Source organism: Rhinolophus ferrumequinum, chromosome 6 (genome assembly GCF_004115265.2).
Source record: "Rhinolophus ferrumequinum isolate MPI-CBG mRhiFer1 chromosome 6, mRhiFer1_v1.p, whole genome shotgun sequence".
Classification (NCBI taxonomy): domain Eukaryota; kingdom Metazoa; phylum Chordata; class Mammalia; order Chiroptera; family Rhinolophidae; genus Rhinolophus; species Rhinolophus ferrumequinum.
In genome coordinates this window covers 79,742,270-79,765,907 of record NC_046289.1, presented here as the reverse complement: position 1 = coordinate 79,765,907, position 23,638 = coordinate 79,742,270, and the positions used below count along the sequence as shown (strand labels likewise).

General features: G+C 33.6%; 1 protein-coding gene across 1 annotated transcript in view; it reads right to left on the bottom strand.

The window, feature by feature from the left end:
- Nucleotides 1–23,638, bottom strand: part of SCFD1 (sec1 family domain containing 1) — a 93,889-nt gene that overhangs the window by 28,447 nt on the left and 41,804 nt on the right. Inside the window, exons 15-17 of the mRNA XM_033107379.1 lie at nucleotides 9,702–9,798; nucleotides 5,677–5,747; nucleotides 3,413–3,492 (exon numbers count right to left, since the gene is read on the bottom strand). Coding sequence (XP_032963270.1) covers nucleotides 3,413–3,492; nucleotides 5,677–5,747; nucleotides 9,702–9,798 — 248 coding nt within the window. The remainder of the gene's footprint in view (nucleotides 1–3,412; nucleotides 3,493–5,676; nucleotides 5,748–9,701; nucleotides 9,799–23,638) is intronic.

Here is a 23,638-nt window from a genome sequence, read left to right as displayed (position 1 = left end):
AGGAAAGGGACATACAAGCCCAGGAAGCACAGAAGTCCCAAACAAGATGAACCCAGAGGCCCACACCAAGACACATCATAATTAAAATGCCAAAGGTTAAAGACAAAGAGAGAATCTTAAAAGTAGGAAGAGAAAAACAGCTAGTTACCTACAAGGGAGCTCCCATAACACTGTCAGCAGATTTCTCAACAGAAACTTTGCAGGACAGAAGGGATTGGCATGAAATATTCAAAGTGATGAAAAGCAAGGACCTACAAAAACCAAGATTACCCAGCAAGGCTATCATTTAGAATCGAAGGAGAGGTAAAGGTGTTCATCGCTACCAAATCAGTATTACAAGAAATGTTAAAGGGACTTCTGTAAGAAAAAAATTATATAAAAAAATATGAATAAAATGGCAATAACTACATACCTATCAATAATTATTTTTAATGTATAAGGATTAAATGCTCTAATTAAAAGGCACAGGGTGGCTGAATGGAAAATAAAATAAAACCCTTACATACGCTGCCTACAAGAGACTCACTTCAGATCAAAAGACACACACAGACCGAAAGTAAAGGGATGGAAAAAGATATTTTGTGCAAGTGGAAATTAAAAAAAAAAAAAAAAGATGGGGTAGAAATACTTGTATTAGACAAAAAAGACTTCAAACAAAGGCTATAACAAAAGACAAAGAAGGACCCAGTAATTCCATTCTGGGCATCTATCTGAGGAAACCCCAAACACTAATTTGAAAAGACATGTGCATCCATATGTTCATTGCAGCATTGTTTACAATAGCTAAGATATGCAAGCAATCTAAGTGTCCATCGGTAGAAGACTGGATGAAGAAGATGTGGGACGTGTATACACAATGGTACATTACTTGGCCATAAAACGAATGAAATTTTACCATTTGTAATAACATGGATAGACCTAGAGGGTATCATACTAAGAAAAATAAGTCAGACAGAGAAAGATAAATACCATGATTTCATTTATACGTGGAATCCAAAAAACAAATAAATGAAAAATCAAAACAGAAACAAACTCATGATGGTTGCCAGATGGGAGGAGTGGGGGGCTGGGTGAAAAGGTGAAAGTGATTAAGAAGTAAAAATTGGCAGTTATGAAATAGTTTGGGCATGTAAAGTACAGCATAGGGAATATAGTCAATAATACTTTAATAACTATGTATTGTACGAGGTGGGTACTAGACTTATGGGGGGAAAAATCACTCCATAAGTTATATAAATGTATAGTCACTATACTGTATACATGGAACTAATATTGAATGTTAACTGTAATTTAAAAATATGAATGTTAAAATAAAGAAATAAGCAAAAAAACTATAATAATGATTTCTCAGTTTTAAAAAATATATGCAATATGCATGTGAAAGGATATATACTAATGTTTACTTGTAGACTCTGGATGGTGAGATTACATGTAAATTTTTCCTTTCTTTATACCTGAGTTTTCTAAAATTTACTTCAACAAACTGGTATAACTCTTATAATTGGAAAAAGAAAGTTACAAACTAGAAATTAAAGTTTTGTAATCATATGAGATGATACGCAAGACTCTCTTTCCTCTTATAACACCAAATGTTTAAGGAGCTCCACATTAAGTCATAATTGAAAAACAATGACATATGCCATACAGCCATATGTACAAGTGTATATATTATAAAAATTAGAAAAGACAGTTTTCAGCTTCTCTTTTTTAAAACAAGGTTTGTTGAATTTTTTTTATTATAAAAACACAGTCTTGAAAAAACAAACAAAAGTATAGATAATAAAAGGTACTCATCAAGTCACAACTCAGAGATAATTACTGTTAACAACTTGGCATGTTTCTCAAGCTATGCATATTTTTTTTTAAATAGCTGAGATCAGAAAGCATATTCAATCTTGTAGTCTTACGATTGTTATACGAAATGTTTTGAAAGTAATGTTGTAGAAAATTTGGAAAATAAAGATAAATACCCTAAAGGAAAAATTCTACCACTCAGAGTTAGTCACTGTTAACACTTAGGTGTATGTCACTTGAGCTATGTAATTATATGTATATAAGTGTATGTTCATAAACAAAACACACACACACACATACACACACACGGATAAATGAATAGATAATAGGGATCAGACTGTAAAACATTTCATCTAAGTTCTGGGTCAAATATCACTTACCCATAGACTGTCCCCATCTCAACAAATTTAACTGTCACCCTCAAGTTAAATTCTTATCACTCAGTTTTATTTGTGTTATGTCACTTAATATGGTTTAACATCTTTCTGTTCATTTGTTAGCTTGTTTGATTTATTGTTCCCACAACACAAATGTAAATTCAATGAGAGTGTGCGCCTCCCACAGCACGTTCACTATTGTATTCATGATGCCTAGAAAACTCCCTAGGCACAGAGACAAAGGAAATATTTATCACACGAATGAAGGAATTGTGTGGTAAACTATAATACTTTTTCCCCTTACAATGTAACATGGACATTTCCCACTGTCATTAAATAAGTCTCTACAACATGACTACTAGTGACTATCGCATTCTATCTTATGGGAAATGCTATAATTCATTTACCAATCCTATTGTTGGACATTTAGGTTGGTTTTCAAAATTTCATTATTACAATTGCTTCTAAGATTTCACAACTCCAAATACGTCTTTGGGATAAATTTGTAGTACCGTGTTTCTCTGAAAACAAGACCTAGCTGGACAATCAGCTCTAATGTGTCTTTTGGAGCAAAAATTAATATAAGACCCAATATTATATTATATTATATATTATATTATATTAAGACCCAGTATTACATTATAGTAAAATGAGACCGGGTCTTATATTAATTTTTGCTTCAAAAGACGCATTAGAGCTGATCGTCCGGCTGGGTCTTATTTTTGGGGAAACACGGTAGACGTGCTAGGTCAAAAGCATTTTATTAGAAACAAAACAAAATAAAACCGTTTTATACCATCCATTTTATACCAATTGTTGCAAAATTACAATTTATATTTCTAATAGCAGAGTATAAATGTACCAATTAATTTGCTTGTATCCTTGGCACCACATTTTCTAAATCTTTGCATTATGTTAAGCTGCATTTCTCTGACTACTAGTGAAATTAAAATTTTCTTTCAATGTTTTTGAGCCATTTGACCCAAAACTTTACCCCCTTTGACTTTCTCATTTTATCAGTGAACAAAATATAATCATGTCTAGGAAAGAAAGTCATCACTATTTTATGTAATTTTAACTTGTGGATAGGGTGGGCCAGATAAGAAAACATTTATATCATTAAATAAAGAAAAATATTAAGGCATTGTTCAGTTTTCTTAGTAACACTGCCATTTTCTTTGGAACTCCATTTCCACTGTACTCTCTTAAATGGTAACAATTATAAAGAAAATAAAACTTACTTCCACTGTTTGATATATTGTAAGGGATTAAGGTTGCATCCTGCATCAGTTAAAGCTTTCTTGTATTGCTCCAAATCAGCCTGAAATAAACAAAGAGTGACACGACAAAAAATTTTACTTTCATGAAAGAGACGACTATTTTGTTTGTTGTCATATAATTATTCAAAGATTTAGACCAAAAGCATGAGGTTAAATTCGAGGCACCCGAGTACAGTGGAGCCGTATCTTAAGTGAGTATCCAAGTGAGCATCTGGGACAAAAATGACATATAATGAAAATTACCTTGGATGGGCTCCCAAATCACCTATAAAGCACAGTATTTTGTCATCCCTCAGAGTCATTTTTGTATTCCACTGTGGAAATAGATGGCCTTCCCTTGGGATAAGCATCAAATGAAAGGTTTGGCTCGACCAAGAATATTACAAAATGAGAAACACCAGGGGAATGACACTGACTCCTCAGTCAGAGGGGAATGGCAGATTCAGGTTTTCCCATCTCACATTCACTCTAGAGGTCAAATTTATTAACTGAATACAGGGTGTCTTTTTAAACTTGTTTTCTCTTTCTTGCTTTTTTTATTTCCCAATGAGTAAGTCTAGCTGAATTTGTGTAATTTATAGGAGCCTACCATCATAGTGACTCCATGATAAAAATGTTTAAGAGAGAAACTTTTAATTAAGCTCACCTTTACCAGAGATGTTTACTACTTTGCATTTTTGGGTCTATTAATCTGACATCAGCAGTCATAATTTGCTTTAAGCCTCTTAATGATCACTTAAACTTATGAAAAGACATAATCCTTACCAAAAATAGATGAAAACAATGTGGTCAAATTAAAAAAACCTTGAATTAAGTTTTAAATTCACACATTCTTAAGATAATATAAACAGGTTATTAGAATCCCCTAAGATATAGGTACACCCTTATGAATGACAGTTATTTCTAAAAAGAAAGCTACACTTTCTGACTGAATTATAATAAAGGTCAATAGATGTATTCCTAGCATAAAGCAGAATTGGCCTAAAGCAAATAATTAGTTCAGTTTGCTGTTTTAACATGCCAACGATTTTTGACCAAAAGAAGTCCTGCAATATTCCAAACATTAAAAAATAAATGTTAACAGCAAAGGAAGAGTTTACAATAGTCATATCATTCTAGATGTCATCTCTAAGTTTCTTATACTTGTTGCTTATCCAGTAAAATTATACTGAGTTAATTATACTGAGTTAATATTAGAAAGAGTTAACAGGTCTCTAACCCAGCAACAAGACTGGTACAAAAATCACTGCTTTTTTTCACAGTAAGTTAATTACCTATACATACTTAATTTTTTTTCTTCTGTAAAGCAATTGCTGGCTCATTACAGAAAAAGAAAAAGAATTCACGCTTCTAATAAAAAAAAATCTTCTAGAAGGAAAATTTGTCATTTTCTAATTATTCTTAGAAATTTATTCCGATATAGTTATTTTACTGCAATACAAAGCATCTCAACTTCATTTTTTAAAAAACTTTTATTTATTTAAGTGTGTTTTTCCAGGACCCATCACCTCCAAGTCAAGTAGCTGTTTCAATCCAGTTGTGGAGGGTGCAGCTCACAGTGGCCCATGCAGGGATTGAATGAACAACCTTGTTGGTAAGAGCACCGGCACTCTAACCAACTGAGCTATCGGGCTGCCCCTCAACTTCATTTGTATATGAACAATATGACATGAATCTGAAGTTTAATCTTATTAAATTCAATATCTACAGAACTTTGGAACACTGGATATTTGTCTTCAAGTGACTCCTCTATATTCTATAATGGATATCAATTTTAACACAATCTTAAAATATTACCAAATTTTTACTTTACGTTAAAAATTAAATTCCTTGTAAATAACTATTAGTAGCTATAGCTCAAAGAACTGAAACTATTAAGATCATCACAACGTGAGAAATGATAAGACCAATCTTTTAAAAAGCACAGCACACTCAGTTAACTTAGTTCAGAATAACTATTCTCCAGAAATGTGTTTTGGCCACTTGGATTCAGTTGAAATCCCAACAACTTAAACGTGGTCACACACTTCACGAGTGGCTAGTTCTCTCGGTGACAATAAATACTGCTATAAAACTCGGCAGTAAACAGTACCAACCTTAACAAACTGTTTTTCTTTTAAAGAAAGGAATGAAGTAGTTATTTGGCCATAGTGATTTTTACTTCTGTTTTTGAAACAAACAAGTTATTTCCCCTTCCGCCCAATAACTGAATACACAGGACATACCTCAGAAGGCACTTGCTGTGCGCTTATATAATAGATAAGAAACAGCCTCATTTTATCTTCTGGAGTTCCCGCTACAAAGGGGAAAACAGAATTTAAAAACAAAAAACAAAAAACCTTTCATAATTCTAATAGAGTTTAGCCAATACTTATGAGTATATAAAAATTCAAGGCATATATAAATGTGACTAGACAAAATACAGTCCTTGATTCAATTGATTTAAGATTATAGGCACTACAACATGTAAAATGCAGATATGGAAAAAAATAAAATACTTGGGGATTAAAGGGATAGTATATGGAAGTTATCTCCAATCTATCTTCCAATTTATATATTATGTTGAGATTTGCCTTTTAGGTATCAACACCAAAAGAGCAAAAGGTATAGGCAGGGTAACCATACAATTCTAAAACGGGATCCTATTAAGATGGAAAGGGGATGTTAGTAAAAATGATGTAAGGACAGCTGGCAGGAACACGGGGCTGTCCTGGGAAACCAGTGGTAGGGTCACTCTGGGTATTAGCTTATGAAGCCTTGCTGGCCTAAGGTCATTCTTCACAAATTGGGGTCATGTCCTAAATATATATGTTTCCTCTTGCTGAAGGGTATAGTATTAGGTTGGTACAAAAATAATTGCGGTTTTTGCAATTATTTTCAACCTTTTAAACCACAATTACTTTTGTACCAACCTAAAATACATTAAGATTTGGGGAAATAATATATTTGTACTAAAACAAACACTGCTGTATTACGTGGAATGTATTTTCAGATAAAATACAATTTTAAGATAACACAATGTTTCAAAGAAATTTCCTGCTTGCAGTAGGTGCTTTGAGCTACTACTCCTAATACCCAAAGCCCAAAACTGTCCAGAGAGAATCATTTATTCTCCCCTATGCTACTGGGTGTACTTTGGTGCACAGTGATAAAGGTCATAGGTTAACTGTTTCACTCCTCAACAAATAATATGCACTCTCACTTCAAATTGTATCCTAATATTTAAGAACTCAGAATTGTTATATTTTATTATAGAATAAAAACTAGGAGAGTTTTTTCCAAAACATGACTGATAAACTATTGATTTTTTGTAAGATTTGGAATCTAAAAACCCATTCTCAAATTATCCTGACTCCCTACAGATGACAAAGAATGCAAATAAAGACCAGTGATCAGTTCTCCAAAGTTGTCATGTTTACAAATAAATATTATGTATCTTGGACATTTTGAATACTAGGTTATGAGATTCAGACTCTTGTTTAAATCCTAGGACAAAGGTCATATATATGTATTTGTATATATATCTGTTTTAGCAGGTAATTAGCCTGGATGGGTTCAGGCCGAGTTCCTCCCACCTTCCTGTGGGTTGTGGCTCCATCACTGACTCTACTTTTAAAACCTTTTGCAGTGCTACTGGGACCCATCTCACTGCCCGGTGGCCAATATGGGAACTGAGAGGTCGTCTAGCGCTTCACCTCTCAGTCTTTGCAATGCTGTTTAGGATCAGATTCACTTATGTGCAGTTCAGGGGTGAGCCCAGGAATTCATAAACAACTTTACTGGGTTGCTTTCCAAAGCTCCTTCCTCTCTGGAATCTCCCTGGTATTTCCCAGTTCCCTTGGCCCTCTTTTTCTGGTGCTCCAGCTAAAAAGCTTTGGCTTTAGTCACTCTGCTCCATTGTGCACTTCCTGCAACTGTGATTAAGCAGCTAGAGGAAAAAGACAGAAAAAGCAACAGGGCTTGCTCTAGGTAAGGTTTGCAGGCGGAAATCCCCGCCCGTTCTCAGGAATTTTTTTCACTTTCCTGTTCCCGAATCCCGAGATATAAACCTGTATTCTGTTCTCCACGGTGAATCGTTTCCACAAAGTGACGGCCGATACTACCAACCACCTGGGTTCAAGGAGCTGGTTTTTCCGATTTCCCGACCAACTTTTCTCAGGATTCGGTAATGGAAAAGTGAAAAAAATTCCTGAGAACAGGTGGGAATTCCCACCTGGAAACCCTATCTCTAGGCTCTTGGGACCATGGCTCCTAAGATAGGAGAGAAAGGGAGTTTAAGGGGCTCGTGGGTCCCTGCTGTTGCTTTTAATATCCTTAGCATCTAGGATAGCCTTTTCTAATAGTAGGCCCTTATTCTGCTTAAAGAAGGAACAGTTCCCATTCTTCTTCAAGAAGAAACATTTTACAGTGTTAATAAATGCCCCCAACTTCTGCTAAGGTTTTTAAGAGTCATACCATGGTAAGGGCTGTAGACATTACAATGACATTCATCATAGGGGAACCAAATAGAAATTGTAAAAATGTATCCTTTATAACTAACTGCAAGTACTCTAGAGCCTGTATAGCTACAACCCCCATCCTCTTGTAACACATAAGTTGCTACTGTAACTGTTCTCTCCTTTGTCTCTAATGGACAAATATATAGTGAAAACACTAAATACACACTAATACTTCCAATTCCAATCCAACATTACAGGGGTTATTCTAGTTTTCTCCCTTTCCATATTTATAACTTTCTTCTCTAACAATGGGAAACCAGGATCCCTTTATATCATGATAATTTACCGATTTAACCAGTCCCCTACATGTAACAAGTATCCTATCTCTGCTGCCATCCCCTTGCCTGCAGGGAAGCTTTCTCACTCCACTTGGCCTCTGATGCCCTACAATGGGCTTACCCAGACCCCTGGCCATATTTCTCTCCCCATGTGGGCTGAGGCTGGGTTGCTCCCGTACAGCAATTTGTTAGAACGCTTACCCCCGTGCTCAAGTTTCCACATGTGGACACGCTGTTCACATCACTTTGACTTCAACACCTCATGATTGATCACCAACCCTTCCACTACCCCCACCTGATGCCTGTCTCATTCCGCTCAGGTTCCAACTTCTTGTTCTGGGTGAAATGACACCAGACTTTGACTTTGTATAAATGCCTGCTTTGCTCTGCCTTACTTAACATCATTAAAAAATAAAGTGGTTGAGAAAGTAAGAGGAAAAGAAAAAGAAAGGTTCTGTTTGCCTTTTCATCAATACACTTATTTGCTTTAACTTTACTCAAAAGTTATTGTAAATGGACTTATATATATTTTGCATTTTTTTTTCATTGTAAAGTGCAAACACCTTTAAAATTCTATGTTCTCACTACAAATCTAGCTTTTTTAAAAGTGTGAGCAATACTTATGGCTTCTCAGAAGTTTTTAACGAACAGAACAGAACCTTTAATCACAAATTATGTGGATCTTTTTTATTACTTTCCAATTTGAAATAAAGTCTAAAGCTCATATCAAAACTCGAACTCAAAAACAAACATCATTCAGCTGAAGAGCTTGTGTATAAAATATAAGATTAATAGGGCTTATGTGTTTTTTATTCATATTGGAAAAGAGCTGAGATTTGAATTGAAAACTATTCTGAAATGATCAATAAGTCTCTAAAGTTTAGCGATTTTTAGAAGTGGAAAGCCTATGTAGATCCCACGATCATTATAACTGAAAATAATAATTAGATTACATTTTCCAACTACAAATAGTTTTAAGAAGATGGAATACACAAATATTTAGACAAATATAAAGTACAAAAGGATTGACTAAAGAGTTTCTTCAAAAGTGAATTCCCTAAGTATTTAAAATTGAATTCAGTTTTAGATACTTCTTTTTTGGAAATTCTTTAGTGTTAAACCAAAGTAATTAGAAAGCATACCACTTAGAGATACCTCTTTGAACATTATATCTTCAAATCTTACTGGAACCAGCAGAAATTAAGCTTCAGATGTATCATTTTAAACAACTGAATATAAAAAGTGCTTAAATATCATCAAAGAAAAGTTCAATGAAATAAAATGCAAATCATTTTTCTATTTTTCAAACTGCTGTGCTACAAACTTCTCAACAGAAAATAGCTCATTTAATTATCCCAATATTAGCATAGATTGTCAGAAAAAACAATAATTCTATTCAGATTTTACTCAAGTTGAAAATACTGGATTCATCAGATGTGAAACTTACGTTAATCTCAAATTTATGGTACATACCATCAGGGTCTGATATTATATCTAGAAGAGATTTATCCAGAGTAGTCTTGCTCATTATTTTTTCTTCATATTCAAAATATACATCTAGTTTTCTTGCCTGTGTCAAAATAAAAATTAGATTAGAATACCTCAAGTAATAAAAACATACTAAGAGCCTCTCAGCTTACAAGTTTCTATTTTCTATGATCAATTTTAAAAACAAATGTTCATTTCCTAATAGAATTTATTTTTAAGTGTTTTACTTTTGATCATGCACTTAATGTTAAAAACAAGACTGACTATTCTGTTTACTGTATGTGATTTATAAATTCAAAATTAATCCTGCATGTCACACATATTAGCAAAGATAAAAATCATGCAAATCTCAATTATTGTATGAATTAGTAACTAGCATACAAATAACGTGTATTCCATGCAAATTAATGGTTATGTTCTGGTTGTAGTGCACAAATTCACATATTTTCACCTAAACTGGACAGAAAGTGACCCTAATTATTATCAATAGTTTTTAAATAAAACTTTTTCCTCATTAATATTCTCACTTAATACTTTGAAGTTTTAGATAATGAAAAAGTAGTCAAACTTAGCTTTTCTATATAACATCTTTTCTAATTTAAAATCTGTTGATTAAAATTATCCAAATTAAAATAACATGTTAGGATCCTCCAAAGTAAACAAAAAGTATTATTACCAAGTAGCTATTAAATTATGCTTCAGATAATATGAAAGAAAGAACATGCTTTTTATTGACGGTGTTAACAATCTAAGGAGGAAGAATAACCATTTACAAAATAAATTACAATACTTAGAGACACCAACAAAGAACCAAAATATAAATATAGAATATAAATATATTAAGCTAAGATGACAGAATGAAATAGTTAACCAATTGTAGAGGAGGAAGTGATGAATTTTGAGTTGAGTTTTGAAAGTAATTTGGAGATATGGAGAGATAAGAGTTCATTTGAATTAAAGGGATCATACAAAGGCATAATCCGACTGGAGAAATAGGAAAGGTATAGACTAAGGAGTGATTTTATATATGAGGCAAAAGGAAATCAGTCAGCATCTCTCAATCCTGCTCTCCCCCCTACCCCCACCCCCGCAGTGGCACACAAGGCCCGAGTTTTAAATAGACCAAATATTCAGGTCAAAAATCCAAACAACATAAAAAGATATGCATTGAGGCCTGTCCTCACCCCATCCTCTTCCACCCCTTCGCCCCCTATTCCCATGGATATTTATTTGTTCTATAGTTTTTCAGTTTCTCTATCCAAACAGAAGCAAATAGGGTCTATATCCTAATGTCCCTCCATTTTCTGACACAAAATGTAATGTACTATATTCTTCTGTCCTCTGCTTTCACTCAATATATCCTACATCACTTTCACTCTATATGTCCTACATCAGTAGATGGAGAATTTCCTTATCACTGAACTCTTAGTAAGATTATAATAAACAATAAGAGTTTTCCTTTTTAGAAACTGTTTGGCCCTTCGTCTTCTTCACTCTCTATGATAGGAGCTATTTTAGCTCCTGTATAAATCTACTTTGAATACCAAAACAGATGAGGTAAAATCCAAGGAACAGAAAAATACAATATTAAAAATGGATGAAAGAAACACAAAAGTGATCCTAGGAAAGAGACCATGGAAGTGGAAAAGAAGAGACAGATACTTAATAATTAACATGAGAATGGCTATGGAAAGCAAAGTAGTGAAACAAGTCCAAGATAACTCCTGAGGAACTAGGTGATGGCAGTACAAACTATGTTGCTGTGAATATTAGATTGGGAAAGGCTAATTCTCTAGACTGAAGCCAGAACTGGAGGCGGGTGGGATGTGATAAAACAAGGTGTGAAGCTGACTTTCAGGATCTCACAACATACTCCAGGCAACCTTTTCGGTTTTACCATAATACACTACGATCAGTTCCCTCTAGTCACGTCAAATAATTCACTGACTTTTCATTAAACATTGTGTATGCTTTTAATCCTCTAGGCTTAGACCCGGGATAGTCTTAGCTTTTTTAGAATATATTCCTCCTCCATCACCTGCCTGGTGAATTCTACTTTTTCTGCAAGTGGGACCAGCTTCTTTGCAACTCTTTCTTCAGTCTCTGTCCTTTCCCCTCTGTGCCCTTCCCCCAGTCTCCTTCTTGGCTGGAAGAACTTATTACTCTCTTACATGTGTACCAACAGCACTTTACACACCTCTCCATAATAACAATCATCACACTGTATTACTCTCTTTCGTTTACATGCTACCCTTCTAAAAATGTAAACTCCCTAGCATGTGTCTGATTAATTGCTTCACTCTAAGAGTCTAATGTAGCACCTGGCTCATAACAAGTACTTGCAAAGTATCTGTCCAATTTCTAAGCTAAGAGCAGGACATATACAGATCAAGTAGTCATCTTTAAGAGTCATGAAAGTAGGTTAATAACCTTCTAGAAGTGAAGAATGTAAAGAACCAAGTCTTTAGTGATTTAATATATAAAATTAAGTATGCTAAATGCCATAATGGAATCTAATCAAGTCTTTACTGGTTTATATAGGTACAGACATTAAATTCATTTTGTTCTTCTTGATGTATTAACTTACATTTTAACTTCTAAGAAGCAATGGAAACAAAATCCAAAGGCAGCTTAGTTTGATTGTTAGTGGGTAGGGAGTTTCTTTTGGAGGTGATGAAAATGTTCTAAAATTACATTATGGTTGTGGTTGCACAACTCTGTGAATATACTAAAAAACACTAAATTGTACATTTTAAATAACTGAATTACATGGTATGTGAATTATACTTCAATAAAGCAGTTAAACAAAAGTAATTTAGCATTTCAATATACAGATTGGGAGGGAGTCCCATGAAGGAGGGAAAGGAGTAGAGATTTTCTAACCTGCCCAAGAGAACTAGTATCTGTTCAGCAACTATTATGTACAAGGCACTTTACTTACAGCTATGGCTTTCAAATGTTTTTAAATAGAGAACCTCAGGACCCTCTTTCTCAAACCAAATCTTCTGCAGAACCCTAAACATAAAATAGATACAAGTGACCCATTAAATGTTTCTACAGAGATCTAGGGTACCAGAGAACAATGTTTAAAAACTACTTAGATTATCTCATTTTAATTCTCCAAATAACACTATGAACTAGAAATTATTAGTCCTCTTTTAAAGATGAAGAAATGGACACACAGAAACATAGATTTATTCAAGGTTACCAGAGTAGAAGTAGTAGAGAGTTGAGACTCAAATCCAGGTCAGACTCCAATGCACACCACAGACAAAGAGTAGGGAAAATTATATTTTCCTCAAGTACAATTTATTGCTTCCTTTGTACATGCTTTATGAAAGAAAGTATATTTGTGAATTAGTACATATTTTTTTATTTTTGGTAATACACATAATTTATGTATTTGTGGCAAAAGGGTATTTTGGCCAGAGATACAATAGCTAAGATCCTGTCTCAATTTCTTGAAATAAGGGATAATACTAAGAGAAACAACTTTTGTGATCCCAAAGATTATTCGTATACAGTGTGATTTCAAAGGATAATACAAATTGGGTAACAAGAGTTACATGGAAAACAAATTAAAAATATAAAACAAAGTAACAAAGTGAAGATAAACAGATTTCTGGTAGCTTCAATAAATATCAAGAATAAATCAATAAGAAAGAAATTTTATAAAAATCCCAAAGGACTATGCATGGAAAATAAATTATATCTAGTGAATATAAATTCTGAGAGCAATGAATTTCTCAAAAAAATCCTTGTAGAAGAGCTTTCTAAGGGGTATTCTGATTTTTTAAAAATTCTAGTGTTTTTCTCCAAATTTCAAAGTTATCAGTGGACAATCAGGCTGACATTTTTCACTCTTCAGTATACTGCCTCAACATTTATATCAAATTAACATTTAATATATATACACACATACACATACAGCTTTTTTTGACTGATGACAGCTTACTGAGTTTGAAAACAAAAGAGGTACTCTTAAAAACCAGCTTGTCCCTCCCCTTACAATAACAGAAAATTCTTACGTCATCTGGAATGTACAAGTACAGTTGACCTTTGAACAACAGGGGTTTGATTGCATGGGTCCACTTATACGCAGAGTTTTTTCAATAAATATACAGTTGGCCCTCCATATACCTGGGTTTCACATTCATGGATTCAACCAACCACGGACTGAAAATGTTATTTTTGATTTTGACTCGGGGTGGATGGTGCCCCTAACCCCCACGATGTACAAGGATCAACTGCAGTAATACAAATTTTGCCTTTTGAAAATCACTACCGAAGAACTATGTGTGTCCTATGACCCACACCAGACAGAAATGAATTCTCTTTTATTTATGAGACAACTGAGGGTTATTTTTCCTTCTCTTTACTGTTCCTCTTTCCATTCTAGCTATAGACACCACCATTCTGGGACTCCCTACTCACTGTTAGCTAAACTCTCATTTTTCACCTCAGTCAATTATTGAGTCAATACTGCAGTTGTATTTCTTGGCCTTCCCTCTTTTCCAAGCCCCAATTCCATCCCCTAATGCTAGTCAGCAGTGAAAGTAAAGGCAAGAACATATGAGTTATATTTCTTTTTACTATTAAAAATTCAAATGTCCTCTCCCCCTACTTCTCATGGAGTGAGAGGGGATGATGATAAACCCTTCTCTGTTGCAACACAACATTAGGAATATTCCACATTATGAATTTAAATAGGGTTTGCAGGACAGGGACCTATCACACGATATCTACAGGAAAGTACATCCTAAGCTAAAATGAACTTAGAACTATACCTTTAGGATATAACCTATACCTAAGTTGAAGATCATTTATACCCTAGCCTTTCTTGTCGTTGCGTTTTTCCTTATATGTTTAGTTCCTATCATTTTTTGTCAGGGCTGTATATGTATATCACATCCTCCAGGTGGGCAGCACCCGTATGCTGTATTATAATAGTCTGTGGTGTGTATTATGTCACTAGAGTATAAACTTCTTACAACTACTTGTTATTGTTGAATGCCTTGTGCCCTGCAAGATGAATGGAATTCTCCAAAATTCAGTTGCTTTTTATAACAAAATAGCATGTTAATATATTTTCAGTTATTTTGGTGTGTATTTTGTTGCATTTTTTACTGGTGGGTTTGAATGGGTCTGCCAACATGAAAAATTATGTTGCACAAAAAGCCCAGAAGATCCATGAAATTATATTTGAAGGTGTTCTATAACACAGGTGGCTAAAAATACTTACTTTGGGGCACTTGCTCATATGTCAGACTTAGAAATCCTGAATAAAATTCATCTTTATACCTCTACCTCACTTCTGTGCAGAGATGGAACAGTGTACTGGTACGAAACCTGGTTAGGATCTTTAACTTCTACAACAGACTATCAACCTTATTATTTGGTTATCTCATTTTCAAATATACGCAGTATTCTCTCAACCAAAACTACTGAACTTCTAGCATTCTAGGCCCAAATCAGAATGTGTAACCTCAATGTCTCTGCTATCTAATTCCTTATCAAAAGCCCAACTGAAAAATGTGATAATATATTACCGAATGTGCAATTCTTTAATTCTTTCCACTTTAGATACTAAAAGTCTATAAAATTAGACCTTACTACCTTGGTAACTTATAAAACTGCCCTCATTTAATTATATTTTAATATTATACCTTTGACTTTCATTAACGTTGCCATATGAAATCCATGACTGTAACTGATATTAAAATACTGCATCACCACATCACTTAGTTTACTTTAGATAATGCCTGACATGAGCAGTGTCTTTTGTAAAATAATGCTAAGGAACATTTTACTTAGAATTAAAAACCAAACTCGCCTTTCTGATAAGAAGTTTGTTTTTTGTGCTTTTTTTTTAAAAACGTAATCACCACTCTGTCTCTTTTTAAATCTTGATTGACAGAAACTTCAAGTCCAAATTTGAGAATTACCATTACAATTATATAGCAACTATTCTGAGTATCTCTTTCATTATTTTTGTCATATGTGCTATTTAAGGAAATTGCCTCAAACCTATTTTAGAATAAGGAAACAACTTTAATCTATAAATTTATCCTATATATTGACTCTTACTAAAAATATTTAAATTCTGACTACAATGATCTATGTAATAAAAAATTTAGAATGTACATAAAGGGGTGTTTATAGATGGCAAGTATTAAAAATACAAATATTAGCAACCTTATTAAAAGGAAATACCGAAAAACTGCTTTATCTATATTTTTGGGGAAAAACAGAGGTTTACATGGCATTTGTAAACTATTATAAGTTTTATTTTACCATGACTCTCAGAAGCATTTAGTTTAATTTATGTGTTGAACTCCTAAAAGATACACCCAGAAAAAGAAGAGCAAATTAAATCCAAAGTAAGCAGAAGAAAAGAAATAATAAAAATCAGAGCAGAAATCAATGAAATTAAAAATAAGAAATCAATAGAGAGAAAAAAATCACTGGAACCATGAGCTGGTTCTTTGAAAAGATCAATAAAATTGATAAATCTCTAGCTAGGTTAACTAAAAAAGGAGGGAACACAAATAACTCGTATCGGAAGTCAAAGAGGGGCCATCACTGCTGATTCCATGATATCATAAACCATGATATCCATGATTCCATGATATCATGTAGATTGTGTTGAAAGACACAATCTACACAATCTCACTAAAGGAGAAACATAATCTGAATGGGTCTATACTTATTAAAGAAATTTATCAACAATGAATAATCTTCTAAAACAGAAAGCATCAGATCTAGATGGGCTCACTAGTGAATCTAACAAACATTTAAGGAAGGAATTATACCAATTCTCTATAATGTCTACCAGAAAATAGAATGCAAATGAAAAATTAGATGCTTTCCTGCTAAGATCAGGAACAAAGCAAGGATGCCCCCTCTTACATTCCTATTCCACATTATACTGGAAGCCCTCACTAATACAATAAACATAAAACAAAATAAAAGGTATACACATTGGGAAGGAAGAAATCAAACTGTCTTTGTTTGCGGAAGACACAATTGTAAATGTAGGAAATTCCAAAGAAACAACACAAAATTTCTGGAACTAATAAGCTACTATTGCAAGGTTACAAGGTACAAGCTTAATATACAAAAGCTGAAGGCTACATCAGGAAAAAAGGTAAGGACTTTTCACATTCCTTGTCAACACCATAGCTAATGCAGTAAGACAAGAAAAGGAAATAAACAGAATATAGCATGAAAAAAAAAGAAAAAACTGTTTTTGTTCACAGATGACATGCTTGTCTATATAGAAAACCCCAAAGAAACAATAAAAAGCTCCAGAAACTAATAATTACAACAAAGTTGCAGAATGCAGGGTTAATATATAAAAGTCAACTGTTTTCCAATATACTAAGCTATGAACAATTGAAATGAAAAGAACAATACTATTTCCATTAGTACTCAAAACATAAATAAATGAAAGTTATAAATCTAACAAAATATATACAAAATCTATATGAAAAAACAACAAATTTCTGATGAGAGAAATCAAGGAATAAATAAATGGAGACATTCCATGTTCACAAGCAGTAATAGTCAATATTGTCAAGATGTCAGTTCTTCCCAACTTGATCTTCAGATTCAATTCCAATCAAAATCCCAGCAATTTATTTTGTGGATACTGACAAACTGATTCTAAGGTATATATGGAGACATGAAATACCCAGAACAGCCAACATAATATACAAGGAGGAAAAAGAAAAGGAAGACTGACTATACCTGATTTTTAAGATTTAGAATAAAGCTACAGTAATTAAGATCATGTGGTACTGGCTAAAAAGTAGACAAATATATCAACAGAGCAGAAAGAATGCAAAAATTGACCCACACAAATAAAGTCAAATGATCTTTGACAGAAAAGCAAATGCAATTCAATGGAGAAAAGACAGCCTTTTCAAAAAATGGAGTTGGAACAACTGGACATCTACATGCAGAAAAACAAACAAAACATATATATATATATCTAGATAGACCCTACAACTTTCACAAAAATTAACTAAAAATGGATGATAAACTTAAATGTAAAGTGCAAAACTATAAAACTCCTAGAAGATAACTTAAGAGAAAATTTAGATGACCTTGGGAATAGTGATGACTTTTTACATACAATACCAAAGGCACAATCTATGAAAAAAATAATAAGCTGGATTTAATTAAAATTAAAAGCTTCTGTTCTGTGAAAGACATTGCCAAGAGAATAAGACTAGCCATAGATGGGGAGAAAATATTTGCAAAAGACACAGATGTGTCTTTTGTAGTTCCAGAAAAATACAAAGAACTCTTAAAACTCAACAATAACCCAATTAAAAAAAATGGGCCAAAGACCTGAATAGACATCTCACCAAAGAAGATTCAGATGGCAAGTAAGCATATGAGAAGATGCTCCACATCATACGTCATTAGAGATTTGCAAACTAAAACAACGAGATACCATACACACCTATTAGAATAGCTCAAATCCAACATAGACAACACCAAAGGCTAGCAAGGATTTGGAGCAACGGGAACTTGCGTTCATTCCTGGTGGGACAGCAATGGTACTGCTACTTTGGAAGACATTTTGGCAGCTGGCAGTTTGTTACAAATCTAAACATACTATTACCATATGATTCAGCAATCACCCTCTTTGGTATTTAGCCAACACAGCTGAAAACTAATATCCACCCAAAAATCTTCACATGAATATTTATAGCACCTTTATTCCTAACTACCAAAAATTTGGAAGCAACCAACATATACTTCTATAGCTGAATGGATAAACAAACTTAGGTACATCCAGACAATGGAATATTAGCCAGCAATACAAAGAAGTGAGCTATCAAGCCATGAAAAGACATGGAGGGATCTTAAATACACATTACTAAGTGAAAGGAGCCAATCTGAAAAGGCTAAACACTGTATTATTCCAACTCTATAACATCCCGGAGAGACAATACTGTAGAGACAGTAAAAAGATCAGTGGTTGTCAGGGATTTGGGGGAAGGGAAATAGGAATGCAGATGGGGCACAGGTGATTCTTAGGGCAGTGAAACAATTCTGTATGATACTGTAATATGGATACATGTCTTTACACATTTGTCAAAACCCATAGAATGTATATAACACAAAGAGTGAACCCTAATGAAAACTATTAGAACCCTAATGAAAACAACAGTATTCCATTGATTTTAGTTACTGATAATGTATTAATATTGGCTTATCAATTTTCACAAAAGTACCACACTAATGCAAGATGTTAATAATAGGGAAACTGGGGGTGGGTGAGTAAGGGAGTATATGGAAATTCTCTGTACTTTTCACTCATTTTTCTGCAAAAGTAAAACTGCTCTAAAAAATAAAGTCAATTAAAAAAACAAAATCCAAAAAAGGCATGCATATAATGGAAAACAAAAGAAAGGGTCACATCTAATAAAGAGTGTCTGCTGCAAACTCTTGTGAAATTTAGTGTAGCTATGAATAATAATCTTTCACTTACTTCTTCATAGGTATTATATAAAATGACTCAAAAGAAAAGAATTTAGAGATGATTTTGCATGTTTCAAAATATACATATACAAGTCTAACTTTTATAATGAATACATTTTATATAAATATACATATACATGTATGTATGTATGTGTGTGTGTGTATTAATGTTTGCTATCACAGTCAGTATGCAACCCTGGCATGAAATTTGATTCTTGAGGTACTTATCAATACTTCAACATAATTGACATTAAAAGAAAAAAATCCATTGTTTTAAAAAGTGTACTTGTTTTAAGAAACTTAATTTAAAAGTTGACCACTAAATTTTCATTGCCTATTGAAGCACTCATGGACATAACAGACCAGACTCACTGAATATTTTTTAAGTGAATGAAACATAATGAATGATCAAATATTTTAACAAGACAATTGGGGTTCCCTACTTCCCGCTATTCTTTTGTTTAAATTACTTCTGATTCTACGGTTGCTCCAAAGAGATTACAAAAAACCAGAAACATTCTCAATGAAATTCTGGTGGATATGGTGGAGCACGAGACTTAAAAATCAAAAGCCGAAGTTCAACTTCAGGCTCTGGCAGTTGTCTTAAGCCAAGTATTCAGTACCTCTGAGATTCATTTTCCTCTGCAGAATGGGGGAACATATCTATTATGTTAAATTACCCGACATAAGTGCACAAAAAAGTTTGTTCTTCCTTTAAAAAGGAAAAAAAATATATCAGGTGTTCATATTCTTCAGTTTAGGATTATGATCTGATGATGCTATATTTGATCATACAATATTTGTGAAGTATAAAGTACTCTATAAGGCACTGTAATAAAATCAAGTTCATTTACATAGCATCTTAAAATGTATGTTATTTTTAAGGTGCTTTAGCACTCATATAATCAGGGTGTAAACAGTTTCCCTCAGATTAAAATAAGAACCACCCACAGAATTGTACATTGTAGGTAATCAATAATTATATAGAAAAGTAAGCAACAATGACTATCAGAAGGAGTCAAGTAAAAAAATGCAAAATTCTTTAAGGCATTTCTTTAAATGAGACACTCTTGGCTTCACCTGATAAATTGATCTGGACTGAACATGAATAACAATGGTAAATGGCACGGGAAAAAGAGCAAGATAAAATACAAAAAGTTCCAAGTTTGAGTTCCAACCCTGCCATTAACTAGAAAACATTTAACCTGCTTTGGAGGTTAACAGAGGGGTGTCTTCATTCCTTCATTTATTAAATAAGAATATTTCACAAAGTATGTTCTCCAGGATGCTACTTCTCAGAGTTGGATATAAAGAAGTATTCCCCAAAAGTGTTTCAAAGTCAAAAGAATTTGAGCAATTCTTGTGAAATAAGTTTTTCACACATATGACTTCCAGACTTTATATATTATACTGCATTGTGACCCTCCAAGAAGAGAATACAGCAAATTTTATTTTTAACCTTATCTGACCAAAGAAAAAAATCTTACTAATTTGTGGAATCTACAGAGGATTCCACAAAGGATTCCAGCTTGAAAGTCTTAAATTCCAGAGGAGGTTCATGAAGGACTATGGAAAATGAGGGCCAGAGAATAGGGGAAGTTTTTAAGGGCAACGTTTGATCTTGACATTCTAGTCTAATTTATAACCCCTGCTTCTCACTCTTCCTATTTGGCTATTCTTCCTATTCTATGTGCTGTCATTATAAGCTACCTCAAGTTCTGTAGAGCAAAGCAAGGTATAATAGTGAGAAATTTATTATGAAGTAGGAATGCATCTATCCTCTTAGTGTAAACATTTTATTCTTCATGTCAGTTTGTTTCCACTCTCTGCATTTATCTTACTGCATAAGGGAAAAATCTGTAACAATCTCCTGGAATCTCCTGGGCTTACCTACTTACAAATTACGTAGCATATTCTGTTTCTTGCTATTCTAGGTCACTTCAAACCTAAAGCCAAAACTTAACATTACCAAAATTAATCTTTGGCTTTCTCAATGACTTAAACAAAACTCTATTTTTTTAATCTATAAAATAAGATTTAAAATAGATGAACACTAATCTTTGTTTGAAATTTTCCCTTTTGTTGAAGAGTAACTGACATACAACACACAGAATTTGAAATCATGAACACAATCCAGATAGAGAACATATTCGTTACCCAGAAAAGTTTTCTTATTGTAATGTTTCCCTTTTGGTCTCCAACACTTCTCTCCCTGTCCTGAGGCAAACACTGATCTACTTTGTCACTACAGACCAGCTACATTTTTGCAAATTTTATGTAAATGCAATAATGGATTTTGTACCTTTTTTTTAATGTGGCTTCTTTCACTCTGCAATTATTTTGAGATTCATCCATATTATTGCATATATCAATAGTACTTTTCTTTTTGTTGCTGAACAGTATTCCACTGTATGAATATACCATGATTTGTTTATTCAATTCGCCTGTTGATAGACAATTGGGTTGTTTACAGATTTTGGCTAATAGAAGGGGGCTGCTATGAACATTTGTGTACAGTGAACTTATGCTTTCATTTATTTTGGATAAATACCTGGGAGTGCAATGGTTGGGGCATTCAAAATATTGAATATTTTAAAAAACGATTTTTCAGAGTGGATGTACCATTTGACATTTCTACCATCAGTGTGATAGTTCTAGTTCTTGTGCATCCTTGACAAAGGTTGGCAGGATCAATCTTTTTATTTTTAGACATTTTAATAGATGTGTAGTGGTATCTCATTGTGGTTTAGTTTGCATTTTTCTAATGACTTATTGATGTTAAACTTATTTGTCATCTGTATATTTTTTCAGTCGAGTCTCTGTTCAAATATTTTGGCCATTTCTTAAATTGGGTTATTTTCTTATTGGATTTTGAGAAGTCTTTATTTCTTTGAATTTAACCTTTATGAATCTATTAAACTGGGTCTTGCTAAATTGCAGTGCTTCATCTTCACAAAAGCAGACGGCAGAGAAGCAAGAGCAAAGAGCTACAGTAAGGTAATTTCACACTTTTTTTTGGAGAGGTGGAGTACTCTCCAGAAATTCAGTGTGTGAAAAGCTCTTCAGTGAGTTCCATTCACTCAAGAGCTTGTCGTAAGGAAAACTTCTTTAAATTCTGATACTGACTAATCTTATTTGGGATGAGAAGAGGTAGGAGATAGTGACAGCCTGTCCATTGAAGACTTCCTGCTACAGAATATACGAGGATTTTCCCCTGCCTTGAAGAAAAAACACCAAGGTCATAAGAACATTCACTTGATACATGGAGATCATTTTAAAAAGATCAGCCAAAATCCAGCCAGAGAAATGTTCTGATTCCTAATATAGTAAAATTTCTTTCCTACTGTGTTCAGGAGAGTAGGGATCAGTTAATCAGTCAATTAATATAAAGGATAATCAAAAAGGATTTGTTGTATAAGACAAGGTCGAGCAATTAAATTCGTGAAATTGTAACAATGTTGCTAATCTTTTTTGATACAGAGGGATTATTCATTATGAATTTGTACCAATTGGACTGACAGTTAACCAAGTTTACTATTTGGAAGTGCTAAAAAGGCTGCGTGAAAAAGTTAGATGACCTGAACTTTTTGCCACCAATTCATGGCTCTTGTATCACGACAATGCACCAGCTCACACGGCACTGTCTGTGAGGGAGTTTTTAGCCAGTAAATAAATAACTGTATTGGAACACCCTCCCTACTCATCTGATCTGGTCCCAATGACTTCTTTCTTTACCTGAAGATAAAGGAAATACTGAAAGGAAGACATTTTGATGACATTCAGGACATTAGGGTAATAGGACAACGGCTCTGATGGCCATTCCAGAAAAAGTTCCAAAATTGCTTTGAAGGGTGGACTAGGCACAGGCGTCGGTGCATAGCTTCTCAAGGGCGGTACTTTTAAGGTGACTGTAGTGATATTCAGCAGTGAGATATGTAGCACTTTTTCTAGGATGAGTTCATGAACTTAATTGTCAGACCTTGTGTATATGTTTTAAACAGCATCTTTTCATTTAAGACCTAAAATGTACAATTGTCTGCCAATCTTGATGTAGGTCCTAGACCTTTTCTTTGGAGAACAGAGGTTCACTGACATTTTTTTCTTTTTTGCATAAAGCACAACTATAATGGATCACCTAAGATTTCTAGTTTTAGTTTCTCTGAAGTGGAACAAAGATGTATAGACAACATTTGCAAAACAATTTTAGTATTCTTTGAAATTTCACAATCTTTTCGTTTCAGCAATAATTAAATCACCATCTTCATTGAGTCTAAGTTGTATAACTTAGTTTTATAGAAACAGTCCTCTTTTCCTACTCATACAATTGATACAAGCAGATTGGAATTAAATACAAATAATTTTCTCTGGTAAGCAAAAATTTCAACATGAGGAACATACTAGCTGCCAGTGGTCAGCACGTCAACAGT